Here is a 15,808-nt window from a genome sequence, read left to right as displayed (position 1 = left end):
AGATGTGGGTTTATTTTTATTAATTTATATGATAAACCTTTCAGTATTATCACATTTTTGAAGAAAACATCAAGATAAGGAGATAGTAAGTCATGAATATAAGGATTTTCAGGGAAATTCTCTCTATATATCTATACTAATAATAATAAACTGTAAACCAACACAAATCAATACATCATGTGTTATCTCAGTCATTGTTAAAAAAAAAGATATTTGCATGACTTTACTAAAATATAGTAGGTATCAATAATCTTTCAACTTATACTTTAACTTCTGTTATATATTATTTGAATAGTATAACAAAACAGTTATAAAGAGACTTTGAGTCATTAATATTAAATCCACATGGTTGAGCGTTGGTGGTCTAATTGTTAAGGTGCCCAGTTAAAGTGTGTGAAGATCAGAAAGGCACTGGTTTGAATCCAACCTCGGCCATATTCCAATGACTATTTTAGAAGTTACGTACATTAGTTTGAATACTTACTAATGCTCTTATGGTAAGGGAAAACATCAAATGACATTTCAATCTGTATGAAAACTGTTGGCAAATATTCATCCCATAGTTTTCGTAAAATACATAATACATTAGTAGGTATTATGTGATAAGTTTGCTTATAAATTTACTTCATTTTGTTCTTTTTCCCTATTGACTGAGTATCTATTGATTATTTTGAACTATATTTCCATTAAAGAGATTCTGAACCTTAAGGGAGAAGTCTGAACCTTTATTAGCCCATATGTCAGTCTCTACTTGAACCATGATCACAAAATTCATGACACAATCTTGAGACGTTAAAATGATCAATACCATCCAGCTAACTAATGCTCATGACATGGTTTGATCGTCATCTCCTGATAATATTCTACAGTTGCATCGCCACATCTAAGGATGCTCAGTGCTGATCTGTTTGCAAAATCCTGGTACATTAAAATATAAGGACTCCTACCACACTTCTGCAACATCACAGGGGATACTGGCATGGAAAAGGCTCAGGGTAGACAACAGCACCCTTAATGTAAAAATTACAAAAAAAAAAACAAAAAGCATCACCGGGGAATGAATTAAACTTGATCACACATTCATTGACCAAGTAAAGAAACATACAAAGGTTGTGGGATTTAAAACCCTGCCTCTTAAATGCCAGATCATAGTATTCTACCAGGAAAATCACCCTGTTAACTGTCTCATAAGTCTTCCAAGGTGTAGGAATCTGAGCAACCAGGACATGTGTGAGGAAAGACCACTGGTTTGACGACGACATCTACAAACCATACTGGTTGAAAAACTACACTTTCTAAACACTATCATAAAGTCATATTTTCGATAATAACTTAATGATAGTTAATTAGAAATCAAACACTGCAAATTAATTGAACTAGCCAGCATTAGACACGTGTCGGCAAAAAAAAGAAAGAAGTACCGTTAATCAAGCTAATAATAATGAAAATGATTCTAACCTCTGCATAGCTGCGATTTATGTGTGGAGCCAGCTCCTTTAAGGCCACGGATAGATCGTGGATGTCGATCTTGCCATTTCCATCGGTGTCTAATTTAGAAAATAGAGTTTCTAATCTTTCTTCGTCTTCTTTTGGCAATTCTTCTAGCTCCAACGGCGGATGACACTGCACCATGGTGTGATTTGTAAGAGTAAGTACTTTTACTACTTGTTAAATAACAAGATAATCTATTCTCATGTGACTTCTTATGAGCATACATAACTTAAGCCTCACAAGAAAGTGATTTCATTTTTATTTGTAAAATTGCACTAGTTTTTCGATCTATTCGAAAAATTGACAGCTAACTACTTTGCGCACTACACACACATTGCGGAGGAAAAGTGGCACGCACACATACAATTGTACGTCTAAAATTCCATAGCACGTGCAAGAGTGCGAGTGTTGGTGTTGCGAGTGCGAACTGCGACATTGCACGCACACAAATAAATTTCACTGCGCTTCTGTTCCACAGTAGTGCCCTCTGTGTAACGCAGATGAAACTGTTCATCAAAATAAAAGAAGTTTTTGCAATAAATTGTAACCCCACTCTTGTTGTTTGAAGTAGCTATCAAAACATAGATGGCGTTGAACAAGCTTCGTTTCGTAAACTTGCTAAGAAGTTGCCGTGCCGTGGCTTGATGGCCCCGAAAGCCGAAACTCTTATTAGAACCACAACACAGCACAGAATACATAGGTTAATAATTATTACCTATGCTCAGATCCAATCGATGATTATTTGACAATCGATAGATTAAATCGATAATGGCCAAACTACCCTCCTTTTAGTAATAACTATTTTTTTCTATGCAGTACGTATAATGGGTGTAGTATCAAACCATGATGACGATTATGGCTCCCGACACTGGGTGTCATTCGAGCATCTACGTCTTGCTATCGCCTACATACACATTTTTTTATATGTAAATTAAGTCTTTCTCGGTGTAAATGCTAAAACGCTGATCCTGAAGCGTCGAAGCAAAACGCCGGCCGCGACTCGTTCACCCACCAGCTTCACCCACTAGTGGGTCCAACAAGAGAGACTCGACCTCTTTTAGCATGACCTGTAGTTTGAGGTCACAAAACCCGCCTACATCTATACTTCAATATCCATAGGTACTTTAATGATTCGATGAAATTGACGAGATGTTTCTAAGATCTAACAAGGACTACTAATTCTGGAAATTCCTGCGAAGTTACAATGGTGTCTACAATAAAACAAAATTGTTACAAATCACAATTTTAATTAATTTTTTTTCGAATAATTTTTAATTTTCAATGTATTTCCGGCGCCATACTTTAAGCTGTGATAGGAACCAGAACACAGGCGTTGCTTGTATGATCATCATAAACGCCATAAGGAGAAGCTTTTCCTGAAATTAAAAAAATATCTTTATAAGAACAAGAAAATTTATTGCAAATGTTTATATGTAAAGTAGGTACCAAGATTTGAAGCCTGAGGCAATATAGGGTATTGCCTATCCTCACAACCACCATAAGAATGTGGATGAACCAAAATAGTTAAGATGCAAGAATCGTAGTTCGTAGTTTCTGCCTACTCCTCCAGGAAGTGTTCGTAGGTATGCAATTGGAAGTACGTATGAATGATTGTATACAAGGTTATATTGCTACAGTTTCTGTATACTTATCATTGCTACTTAATTTTTAAGAGCAGTGTTCTGATTGCCTTAATTTTGGCTATGTAATGATATATACATATTATTGGGTCAGCCCACATTTGTATTGTTTTTCACATTTTTAGGTGGCTCTTTTCTATGAATAACAGAAGTGATTTGTTTCTTTTAAAGGTAACTAACTATGTAGGCACTTACTATTTTCTTGTTACTGTGTAAATTTCTATGCAATAATATTACAAACAAACAAACAAGTATTAAAGAAGTAAAGTGTTACTTTTCTTATAAATAAATAGGCAATTTTTACTTACACCATAAGAAACTGGATTTCTGGCCGGCGTACAAATAACCATGCCGGTTTGTGTCGACGTACGTTTAGGAACAACTGTATGTTTTTGAGCGGCGCACAGCACCTTCGCCATTTTATTTACCCTTCCAATCATGTCGCTGAATCAATAAGTTTCCAATAAAAAATACATGTAAAATTATCGCCGAGATTAATTTGTGCCGGCTTTCTTCTGCTTTTATATTGATTGACGAATGACAAGTTTGTTTCATCTGAATTTAAATTTTTGTTCGTAAATATTGATTTCATTTGTGACCTTTTTGGTGTTTCCGCTTCAACAGTCATGTCATTTATGTACCTACTAACTGCTGCAACCTTCATACAATGGTGTCCCCACAAACGAGAAATATGAGAAAATGCACGCAATTATTTTTTCCATGTTTTGATTTTCACATCACTTTAACCAAGGTGTCCTTGTTGTTTGGTAACAACTCGACTTCCAAGATGTTCGCCTTTTGAGGTTGAAACTAGGATGCGCGGTAAAAATATTACCTTCCTATGTTTTGACACTCTCGATGGCTCCTCGCACAACGTCTGCTTCATTCATCCTTCATGCTTTGTCATTTACAAGTTCGTTAATTGCAAAGTTTAGGTATAGGTTGATAAGTGGATCTCCTTGTTTGCAACATTTCAAGCTCAAGTTAACAGATAATAATATCTCAAGTTAATCAAATAAAAATGTCAATTTTTATAAAAGAGTCATCTATTGATATGAAATGTTACAAATTAAATAGTTCTGTTATCCGTCGCTAGTAACGCTGGAGTTCCCACATCTCAAGCATATTCAATAGTTTTGCTTTTCGCCGCTAGTAACGCTAGTGTTTATTTCCGTTGCAGTTATATATTAAAATTGGGCATTCTACGAAATGTCTGGTATAATAGTTAGTGTTATTCCATAATAGATAGCGCTACTACATTAAAAATAAAAGGCGATGGACTAGCAACCTGTCACTATCGCACTAGTCTTTTCAAGACTATTACCTCTTTCTACCCCGGAAGGGAATTTTATACATACATGCTATAGTCGTGATAGTATGTATGTATAAAATTAATTAATTGTTATTCGATAAATAAACTTTATTATAAGTTATGTTAGTACTTACCTACCCTACTATCACTGCATTGCTTATACGTATAAATAAGTATATGTGTATGTATGAATAAAGTACACTGACTATCACAACGTGTGCGTTGTGATTATATAATATATATTATTATATTATATATTCGTTATATATACATACAGTAGTAGTGCCTAGAACTCGAGAAATTTGAAATTTGCCAGATTCCCTAAACGGTCTAGAGATGCACTTAGAGGGAATTACCTGAAAATCCCACGGGAATGGGAAAACAGCCTTAAATGTGCAAAGTCATGGGCAAAAGTTTTATAACTTTAATTTACTTTATTTCTGGAAATTCCCAGGAAAGCTTAAACGCTTAAATATATTATAAAGCCAAAAGTCTATGTAGTCGAAAACTCATTGTAGTTTTTGTATTTTACTATGTAGTTTTTGTATCATTTCCCAAAGTTGTGACAGTTTATGCGAAAATCGCTTGTAAAACCGCTGAATCGATTAAGATAATGGAAAATAGACCAGAATACATTTTCAAAAATTATTCCCACAAATCTATATTTGGGGAGTGAAATTTATATGAGACCAATTTCAAATCTATATTTGGGGAGTGACATTTATATGAGACCAATTTTGATGAAATTTTGTATAGGTATATACATATATGTAGTTAAGGACCCATATTCAAGACATAATCATGACGAAGCAATAAAGGCTCAGTTCTTGCCATTTGGCTTGTGAAGTCTTTAATGCTGCCTCATTTAGACGCAAGGCTAGAGAACTCTTACTTACATTGGTGCTTATTTCTAGGACATGTTATAAATATTAACGTATGTAGACATATCCATAACAATATGTTGCATTGAGTAAATTTCTCATAAAAAGTTAAACATGGCTTGGCTTCATTCGGCGACAATAAGTCACATCAGGTAATATAATCACGTAGACCGGCCCCACGATGTGACACAAACATAAAGGGACTTACCCTATAATACATCATTAAATTTACTCAATAATCGAGCCATATTTCGCTAAGTAGGCCTTTCATTCTGATGTTTAATTTTATCTGCCTTCTCTTTCAACTAAAAAAAACGGGCAAGCGGGAATCGAATTTAATCGTATCGGTTCCGTACCATACAAATCATTTATTAGTAACATGTTTTTTGTATAGAAAAATAATTGTCCATTGTCCTCCTGTGACTGATCCTGTGTCTTTTCAAATCAACTAAGTATGTGTTATTGCGTACCTGATTGGTATCTTGTGCGGCTTAATAATATTTTAAACTAGCGACTTGCCCCGGATTTTTAAACAGGAACAAAACCGGCCACAACTTTCCGGAATTATGGGGACTTTATATTATCTATGTAGTGTTTGACAAATTTAAATCCACAGCTTATTATACAAAATAACCAAACTTTCTGTGCGATTTACGGCTGTGTGAAATAAAGTTGTGTGTTATAAAAATAAAATCCATTTACTTTAAAAATATATTATAACAAGGAGGTACAATCCATTTATGTCAGATTTATTAAAGGGTTCTTATTGAACCCTTACTAACGGATCTCTAAAGCATTACTTTTACGCTTTCAACACAATCCACGACAGAAGTGCGACAGAGAAGGGTGACGAGAATTCCATCCAAATATCGGGGTAACTGTCATCGGGTTTCAACCACTAAACTGTGGGGATGGCAGGGCTATTATGTCAAAATGACAATACACAAATTGACGCGACCGAAAAACTATAAACTCTAGAAGTTAATACTGAGCCACTCTCCGGTTATTCGTTCCGAAGTCAATCTTATTCGTTTGATTTAAGGATTAATTTCGTTTGTACATATCGCCATCCCATTGTTATTTATTTTAGACTGTATCTTTTAACGTTAAGGTACATTATCCAGTGATGACAAGAAGCTTTGTAAAATTGATTTGATGACAAAAAAATATCTTTAAAGGGAGTGAACAAAAGCTCGTAAAAGTTGGAGATTAATCGGGGATTTGGACACAATATAGAGATCAGGCGCAGGCGCACACATGTCGATGGTCAGACGCGCTGGCGTCTGATCTGTTGTCAATGACATGTTTGTCTGTGACGAGACAGGAGGGTAGAATCCCTATTCTAGCTACATCGCAGCATATCCAGTTATATTTCCATGCTAAGAGTTTTATACGGTATAACTATGATACTGTAAAATCTCCAGTAAATCAAAATTTGTTTTATATCCCAATAGAAGAAATTTTCACAAGTACAGTCAACCACATATCAAGTTACCCTGCATGAAACCTCATAGAGAGGCGGTGAAAGAAGCGAATTCGCAGTGAATTTGGGTAGGTTGATGTGCTTTTGACTGTACTATATTGATACCGCTAAAGTCAAATTGGACGTTAATTGTTTACCAAAGCTTTGGATTATTAAATTGTAAATTCTAGAGTATATTTGCCTATCGCATTCAATGTTATCAAATACTTACCTTTACATTATTGAAACGGACATGGGCGGGGAACGCAAGAGAATATAATCAAAGGAAACTTCTAAATTCTTTTAAAATAAACTGGTGTTTAAAAAAAACTAGATTTGCGATTCGAGGTCCTAAATATTCTTCAACATTATTCCCTATTATTATCCAGAGATAAAATGTTGTCACGAATTTTTCTATTTGGATTATGTTGAGAATATAAATTTCCATTAGGTATTACGATCTTTACAAGCAGCGCCCATAAAAAAACTGGTTCGATATACTGGGAAACCTTTTGGGTATTTTTTAACCAGAAAAATATACTTGTCCTGTAAGATTTGCGATAAACATCAACATGGCTAACAAGCTTGGCTATGATACATTCTCGGGAGAAATAAAACAATTAGTTTTATGCTGACAGTTTATTTACAAAGAAAATTAATAAGATTACGATATTTATATTACCTACGTATTAAAATATAAATATCGTAATACGTTAATACGTTTGTAGTTATTTGCATGTCTGTGCCTAACGGAAGAGTAGGGATGGTTTTATTATCTTCCAGTAAACATCGTAGAAGACTTGTAAAGAACAAAAACACTAATAGCTTGTGCAACAAACAATCTTTTGTGTAACTTATATACAGAGTAAAATTAAATATTTATTTTAATTACTAAATTAATTGACAAATTGCGGAGATAAAAATTAATAATACTATAATAACAAGAGTACTTAAACGCTTAAATACTTTAATTTTAGCACCCTAAAGCTAACTTTCAAGGTAAATATCAATTGAACCGCTTATCATAATTCTATTTAAAAATTTTTTTACACCAATATTGACTAGAAACTTAAAGATCTAAGCACACAAGATGGTACATAAAGCTAAATTTAATTGAAATTATATCAATGACATATTCGCTTTATAAAAGGCACCATATATTTTTAAGACACAGTGTCCTTGCCAGTTCTGTACATGTCTCCAATGATCCTCTCTATGGGGATGTCTCCGATGGTAGCCCTGAAGAAAAGTTCCACGATGGTGGAGCTTGACACCCTTCTGATTGTCGGCAGCAGTTGGAGGAGGTGGCTTGAGCGCGAGACATCCAGCGGGTAAGCTCTTGATGTATACTGGAAGGAAAGAAAAGAAAGACTGTAGATGGGTAAGGCCGCCAAAATTGTCAATTGTATCACAAAAGTAACACAAGATATTTTGAGTTACCATAACACAAATGTAACCCAAAAGCAACGAACATTTTGGGTAAAGTTCGTTTCAGATTGGTGACTAAAATAACCTTAACGAATATAAGTAACTGTAGTAAAAATGAAGTAGATAGATAGATAAAACTCTTTATTGCACCATAAGAGTAAAACATACAAAACAACACAAAGCAGATATAGGTAATGAAAAAGGGTTTGAATAAAAGACTTTTGTAATTTACCAATATTTTTAATTTCAAAAATATTATGAATACAACTAACTTTCTGTTGTACTGCACATACCACTTCTACTAGCAGGGAAAACTTGTAGAATCCCGATTATCCGAAATTCCGATTATCCGGACTCGCGTCACGGCTCCAGTAACGCGCTACTAGACATGTGGCGACAAGTTTAAACGCGCCTCCGAATGTTTACTCCCGCTCTCATCTCAAAGAAGAGACTGACACTGAGGATGAATGTCAAGGAACATCTTACGCAGAAGCTTTTGAAGCTCTAGAAATAGCTTTTAAGTGATTTGAAAGACAGGAGAAATCAGATTCCTTACAGCTGTTACAACTGAAGCGCATCAGGGATTTGGCTGCAATGAAAAGATGTGATTCATTACGACAAAGATCAATAACAAGTAATTTTCAACCAAAATTGTAAATAACATTAGTACATATTACAATGTCATTCATATTTGAACCACATATAAAAACCCCGCGTATATTTGGTTCTTTTATATCACTTGTGTACCACAGATATTAACCAGTAAAATTAACTCATCGCGGTTTATAAATTTCGAGAATATTTTTTTAAAGTAAATAGAATAGGTAAACATTTTTTTAGGACTCTCAAATAACGCAATACCTACAACCAAAACAATGACTTTTATATTTTTTCTGTTTGCCTATTTATCTGGCTGGAAGAAGCACGACGGAGAGGAATCAAACATCAATAATTATTATTTCAACGGGAGATTGTAGGTAGCACCATTAAAACTAAACGACTTTCAATTGACAGAATGTGAATGCGGCTTTACAAATCTATTGTGTTACGCAACACGTAAATTTGTGTTACAATAACACAGAAGTAATACAAGCGTAACACATATGTCATACAAAAGCAACACAAAAGTAAAACATTTAAAATATTTTTTGGTTATAACTTGGTTATTTATTACAATTAGACGCTTATGAGCGATTCCACGCACACTTTTAAACACTTTGCATAGAAATTCGGTACAAAAATAAACAAATATCTGTTACTTACCTTCAAAATCACAATTTAATTTTTTTTTCAATCATAGCAATTTATGTAACGGACTTTCAAAATGCCTCCTGTGACAAAATAACATGGCTGCCTTTTTTACATTTATATGTCGGTAACAGTGATGCCATATTAATACTTTGTTTTGCTATTTGGTAGTTTTAATCGAAACAATGGGTGTATAAATTCGTCACACAAAAAAAAATGTAACACAAAAGTAAGACGCTTTTTTTATTTCAAACTGTCGTCAAACAAGTTATATCTGGAATTTTTGCACCGGTATTACAGTAACAGTAGGGGCTATCATATTACTCTTCGATGGTAAACATATATTTAAGGTATACTTTACAATTTATGGAGTAAATTCTTCATAATGGTAGTTCGACAAAAAGCGACCAAAAGTCACACAAAAAAATTGACAATTTCGGCGGCCTTACCCAGATATAACATTCCTCCCAAACAAGGTAGCCTTATATGAAGATGTTTTTGTACATTTCACCTTTGAAAATTTACTAAATCTCCACTATATTATTCCAAACTTCAAATACTCATGGTGGATATTACAAAAAAAATATGTATAAGGCCAAGTTTAAGAGCGTCCTGCAAGTTAACATTGTTTAAAACGGTCAATTCATCGGATTCTTGAACCCATAAAATTACTAACCTCATTGAGGACCACATTCGAGTGGTCTTGGAGTGCTGCCACCGCCGGCAAGTCCTGAAGCCGCCTGTATTCCGCCCCTCCATGCCCAGGGCTGCTTCCCCCACACTTTTCGCTAAAACTAGTCCTAAACAGGACGAGTGCCCGAAGACACGCGTATTCATTGCTATCAGGACGAACCCTCGCCACTTCTGCTAACACTCTCTCGAATTCTTCCACGTTTTTGACATCAACTCTAGAACTTTTCCCATCGGCCAGTATTTTCAAATCCATAGGGTGCAGGAATTGTGCGCAGCCAATCACGAACAAGTCTCTCCAAGATTCTTCCAATAGGAGTAATCTATCGGACAGTGACAACGAGGTGAACGCTGGCACATTCTTGGTCCATTTGACATTCATGAACAACAGCCTGGCAGCCGCCTCGCACATGGCTTCAGGTTCTGTTGGGCTCAGTAGACTGGAAGTTATCGGAGGAGGGGATGGGACCTTTATTGGACACGACATTAACGGGGAAGTAGGCAGATTGATCCTGCTGAAGGAGTATGGGCTGTGAAACATCATTGGTGGGGGAGGCAGTAAGGTGTGTTTTGGTAAAGCCAAGTCTAGAACGGGAGGAGCGGCCAAGCCTACGTCGTGGCAAGGCATCGCTGGGTCTTTGAGGAACAACGCCATCTGACGTCTTATTGTCGAATTCCTTGGACCCCTTTCGTGTTGCACAGCTGTAACAAAGATAAAGTTATAAAATTATATTTCTTGAATCACTAACTACTAAAATTTAAAACCGGAGTGTTAACAAAGCCAAAGTGTTATTTGACAATTCCCACTCTAATATCTAACAGACTTCACGTGAAATTTCCCAGAAATATAAAAAATTTCACGACATAAATCTGAATAAATTTATCTATACTAATATTATAAAGCTAAAGAGTTTGTTTGTTTGTTTGAACGCGCTAATCTTAGGAACTACTGGTTCGAATTGAAAAATTATTTTGGTGTTGAATAGACCATTTATCGAGGAAGGCTTTAGGCTATATAACATCACGCTGCAACCATTAGGAGCGAAGTAATAATGGAAAATGTGAAAAAAAGCGGGGAAAATTATTCACCCTTGAGGGCTTCAATGATGCCTAAAATAACTATTCCACTCGAACGAAGTCGCGGGCACAGCTCTCAATCACATCTTTAAAACTAATGGAATCGAGATTCAAATAGTGACAGCCTGCTACGCTAAGCCATCGCCTAAAAGAAGAATCCCAAGTTTATAAGTCTTTCCATTGATTAACTTTTACAATCTGCACAGTAAGAGGACCAGCTGGCTTATCACTATGCTTTTTTCACTGTCACACCCGCTTCGAAGCATACATCAGATTAATGTTCCTATTCCTCACAGTAGAGTATTTTATTAATCTTAATGGTAGCCGTGCTCACCGTCTTTATTCATTCCTGCATCGATGCACTTCGCCAGCCTGCAAGCTCGGCACTGGTTTCTATGGGCCTTATCCACCAGGCAGGCCCCGGGCGCCCTGGCCTTGCAGGTGTACCGGCGGTCTCGTCTCACGGACCTCTTGAAGAAGCCAGCACATCCATCGCAGGCGAACACTCCGTAGTGCTTTCCCGAGGAATGGTCGCGGCACACCGCGCAAGGGACGTCGTACAGGATACGGCCTGAAATAAACAAGTTTTACATACATACATACATATGGTCACGTCTATATCCCTTGCGGGATAGACAGAGCCAACAGTCTTGAAAAGACTGAACGGCCACGTTCAACTATTTGGGCTTAATGATAGAATTGAGATTCAAATAGTGACAGGTTGCTAGCCCATCGCCTAAAAAAGAATCTTCAAGTTGGTAAGCCTTTCCCTTAGTCGCCTTTTACGACATCCATGGGAAAGAGATGGAGTGGTCCTATACTTTTTTTGTATTGGTGCCGGGAACCACACGGCAAAGTAAGTTTTAATTACATACATACAAGTCTCAAAAAGACTGAAAGCCCACGTTCAGAAAAAGAAGCACGTTTATAAGACCTTGATTAAATTGCACGTGAAATAAAGCAACTGGAACACACTACGTTTTTTCTTCGGTACATGATTAGAAGGGAAAAATTAATAACACTCGCGACAAATACTTCTTGTGTACATATATTTAACCAGCGGTGCGTCAACAAGTCCTTCAACGCATCATCATAATAAAGTTATAAATTTTAAGAAAATTATCTCTAATTCGCTCGTCCATAACATTTGCTACGGATTGTAGGCGCTACGAGCATCTACGAACTGCTACTTGCTACGAGACTACGTGAAGCTACGAAAGTTTAATTTACTACGATTTTATTTTTTAATGTATGTGTTGTAAACTGTTTCAATTTAACTAACGGGTAATTTACTCGTGTAGATTTAGATATCTCCATTTTGTTGTGATCTCATTTTGTCCGCGGTTCGCTTGAAGTTTGGAGATGCATCTTAAGGCGGTGAGGGGTGAGAAGTTTTAACACGATTGTCTGAGTACACTGAAGGTAAAGAGTTATAGTACATTGACTAACATGTCAACACATAGACTGAATAGATCTATTTGATATCAAACCTCTAACATGGTAACACAGACTGAGTAGATCTATTTGATATCAAATCTTACTTCCTACTAATATTATAAATGCGAAAGTCTGTGAGTATGTCAGGATGTCAGTATGGATTTTTGTTACTCTTTCACACGCAAACACTACTGAACCAATTACTATGAAATTTGGTTTGTGGGTAGTTAAAGACCCAGAATAACACATAGGCTACTTTTTATCCCAAAGTTCCCGCGGGATTGATAGGGTTTCCATGCGGACGAAGTCACGGGCAACCTCTAGTGACAAATATATATAAGTACCATTCATCCCAAGAAAGAAGTGACTGCGATTAGAACATACATATAATCATAAATCATCCAAATTCATAAATCAATGCGCTGGCAAAATGGCACCAATTATGTGCTTCAACAAAATAAAAAACATCTAGGTCTGCAGACTTAACAATACGTTTGCGGCGTAACGACAAGGGCCGGGCTCCGGGACTCCGCCCCCAGGGGCGGCGGCCGCCAAGTGAACAGCTATTGTGTGAACTTTACAACTGCAATTGAGGATCAAAATATTGCAATAGATCAACTTATAGAAAACAGGTCGTTTCTTCATTTAAATAGAGTTTTCCTTTTAAGTTATATTTTTATAGCATCAAAGGTATGAAAGTTTAACGGATTACGAAAGATTGAGGTTTTCAAAAATTATTTGATCGACAATAGTTAATTATACTTTAAGTCGGTACAGTTTTTCATTGTTAAATATAATACCTATATAAAGTGTAACTTAAAAAACGTTTTCAAAAAAACATTAGTACCTACCGTGCTAACTATGACGACAGTAAATAAAACCACAGTTTTATTAAGAGTTATCAACAGCTTATAAACAAAGGTAACTAAATTGTGAGAGATGGGAAACCCTTGCTGAGTATGTATAACTTGTTCCACGTGCAAATAATGTAATGACACGACAAGGTATTCCTAATACTATATAAGTTTAGTAATTAAATAATTTGAATTTCAACCCTGTAATGCTTTCGTTAAATAATTAATAAAAAAAAATCTCTCATTCGCATTATAAAGTAAACAATAAAAAAAATGTATGCCGTTTTTTTTTGTCCCGCTCTTTCGCTGTAAACGGTCCCACGGAACGTTCATCGCGTCGGCTTACAAGATAATACACCTTTATTAATACACCTCCAAAACATCAGTCGAGAAGGCACAAAGGCAAGTCTATTCAGCAAGATATCCCATCTCAAATAAAGCAATAAGTACACGTGAATACACTTGCATGGCAGGAAACGCGGTGTCGAATGTAAGACGAGAAAAAAATATTCACAAAACTGCCCGTCCCATAGACAATACGGGATAAAAGCCAAGAAGTGGGGCTCGGGAATAATTTTACGTTTTAATAAAGCGACCATAGATAATGACAGGTTCCGTACGTTTTGATATCTGTGCCGTAAAAGGCGAAGTTATTCGTCTGTGTGAAATGTGAATTGATTTTTGATGATCCCTATTTAAGGGCAGCTGCGTTTAAACGTTGACATTGGGATGTCAACGCACAAAACAATATTTGCACAGAATGCTGTATTTTTTACTTTGAGGTTTGTATTCATAGTTCGTATTTTGACAATTTTAGACAAATTACGGTCGTGGTTAAAAGAAATTCAAATCAAATTTTATAACGTATTGTTTCTTCTTACATTGTGTTCGCGTAAATTTGTAAGTAGAATGAATGTTTGATTATAAGTATGAAACATACCTTATTACGCAACATTTTTTTACCAAGTTGTATAATAAGCATTTGTGTTCTCTCATTAACAGCGACACAGAGGTCAGACGGGAAATGACCCGTGTAATTTAATTTATTTTTTTATAACAATATAAAAAAGTAAAAATTCTCTATAAATCCAAAAATTAAACTCACAAATCATAGATTTTAAATTCTATTTTCAATTCAAATTAAACTTAACTCAACCCTAAGCGTGAATTACCCTCGCGGGCAGTCCCATCCATCCGGGACGATGTTATCACGTTGACCGTGCGAATGCTCACCTGTGCCACTCCGGCCCTCTCGCGTGACGGGGCCAAACGACCATATTAATCGATGTACCGATGATATTTTAACTGCCAATTTCGACAATGATGCGTTTCCCACACCAATTTTTTATACCGCGTTGAGTAATGAGACTCTAACGTCAATTTTCTATTTTATCTTGATAATATACTTATTTTTGTATCTTTATGGCTACGCTAAATTTTTATTCACCGAAAACCTATTTTACGATTTAAAAAGTTTTTTTTTTTAATAAAAATATATAATTTTTTAAGACTTTTCGTCCATCGTTTGTTTTAGTTAGTAAATTTTCTATTATCACTACAATATTAATAAATTATAAAGAAAAAAATAACTCTCGTAATTAATATGTAAGTAAAAATATAAGATATTTTCCTCATTGCATTACTTATTGTTTAAAATGCTAAAATAAAAAGTTATAACTGAGTCAATGAAAGGAGAGGTCATGTCAAAGCGAATTAATTGCCAATGATACTTAAATATGAAATAAATGAGTTGAACAAGAGCACATAGCGACACAGCAGATGCTCCGAGGCCCGTGGGAATACCAGGATGAGTAAAAATTAGCCGGGAGTGAGCCACGTCATCTCGTAATGAGAACCACTGACATCACCCTAATATTGCAGGTAACTAATTGCAATTCTCATACTCGCACCAACGAGTAATTGATAGGTCTATACGATAGCGGTCAACAAAATAAAAATGTTGACATAATAGTTATTATAGTTTGTTAAAGCAGGCTATTTTTTAAACAAACAGTTTTATTGATTGGAAAAATATGAATAGTTTTATAATTTACATTCAACTAGCGACCAGCCCCAGCCGGTAGCATTTATAGTAATAAACCATTCGTATAAAACCCTCTTTCCAACATTTCAAACAGGAAAAAAAACCATCCATAATATAAAATATTTAAAGAACAATTTAAAAATTAGGACCCAAGTTCTATTCTTGGATCTTAACCAATAGAAGAATTCTTAATTCAAATATTAAGAAACTTACTTGACGAAGCCGGCAGTGACTGCATTTCCAT

The 15,808-nt window shown here is 35.5% G+C and overlaps 2 protein-coding genes across 3 annotated transcripts in view; both read right to left on the bottom strand.

Moving 5' to 3' along the window:
• The window catches only part of LOC106134006 (calcium-binding mitochondrial carrier protein SCaMC-2), a 33,804-nt gene extending 31,895 nt beyond the window's left edge, over positions 1–1,909 (bottom strand). For both annotated transcript variants that reach the window (XM_060953628.1, XM_060953629.1), the window contains exon 1: positions 1,459–1,909. In XM_060953628.1, the coding sequence (XP_060809611.1) occupies positions 1,459–1,632 (174 nt within the window). In that variant the 5' untranslated portion in view covers positions 1,633–1,909. The remainder of the gene's footprint in view (positions 1–1,458) is intronic.
• A 6,040-nt stretch (positions 1,910–7,949) lies between these two features.
• On the bottom strand, positions 7,950–15,808 carry LOC106133803 (nuclear receptor subfamily 2 group E member 1). The gene is made up of 4 exons (XM_013333636.1): positions 15,778–15,808; positions 11,564–11,800; positions 10,139–10,854; positions 7,950–8,135 (listed from the first exon to the last, which is right to left on the bottom strand). Exons 1-4 carry the CDS (start codon positions 15,806–15,808, stop codon positions 7,950–7,952), a joined length of 1,170 nt encoding a protein of 389 aa, XP_013189090.1.

The sequence above is a fragment of the Amyelois transitella genome, chromosome Z (genome assembly GCF_032362555.1).
Source record: "Amyelois transitella isolate CPQ chromosome Z, ilAmyTran1.1, whole genome shotgun sequence".
NCBI classification, from domain to species: domain Eukaryota; kingdom Metazoa; phylum Arthropoda; class Insecta; order Lepidoptera; family Pyralidae; genus Amyelois; species Amyelois transitella.
The sequence above is the reverse complement of the archived record's forward strand: the minus strand, read 5'-3'. Positions and strand labels throughout refer to the sequence as shown.

Coding starts and splice junctions, on each gene's coding strand:
- LOC106133803 (XM_013333636.1), bottom strand. CDS start 15,808: ATGGAAATGCAGTCACTGCCGGCTTCGTCAA. Junction 10,855..11,563: donor TGCAGGAATGAATAAAGACG/GTGAGCACGGCT, acceptor TCTTTGTTACAG/CTGTGCAACACGAAAGGGGT. Junction 8,136..10,138: donor CGAATGTGGTCCTCAATGAG/GTTAGTAATTTT, acceptor CTTTCCTTCCAG/TATACATCAAGAGCTTACCC.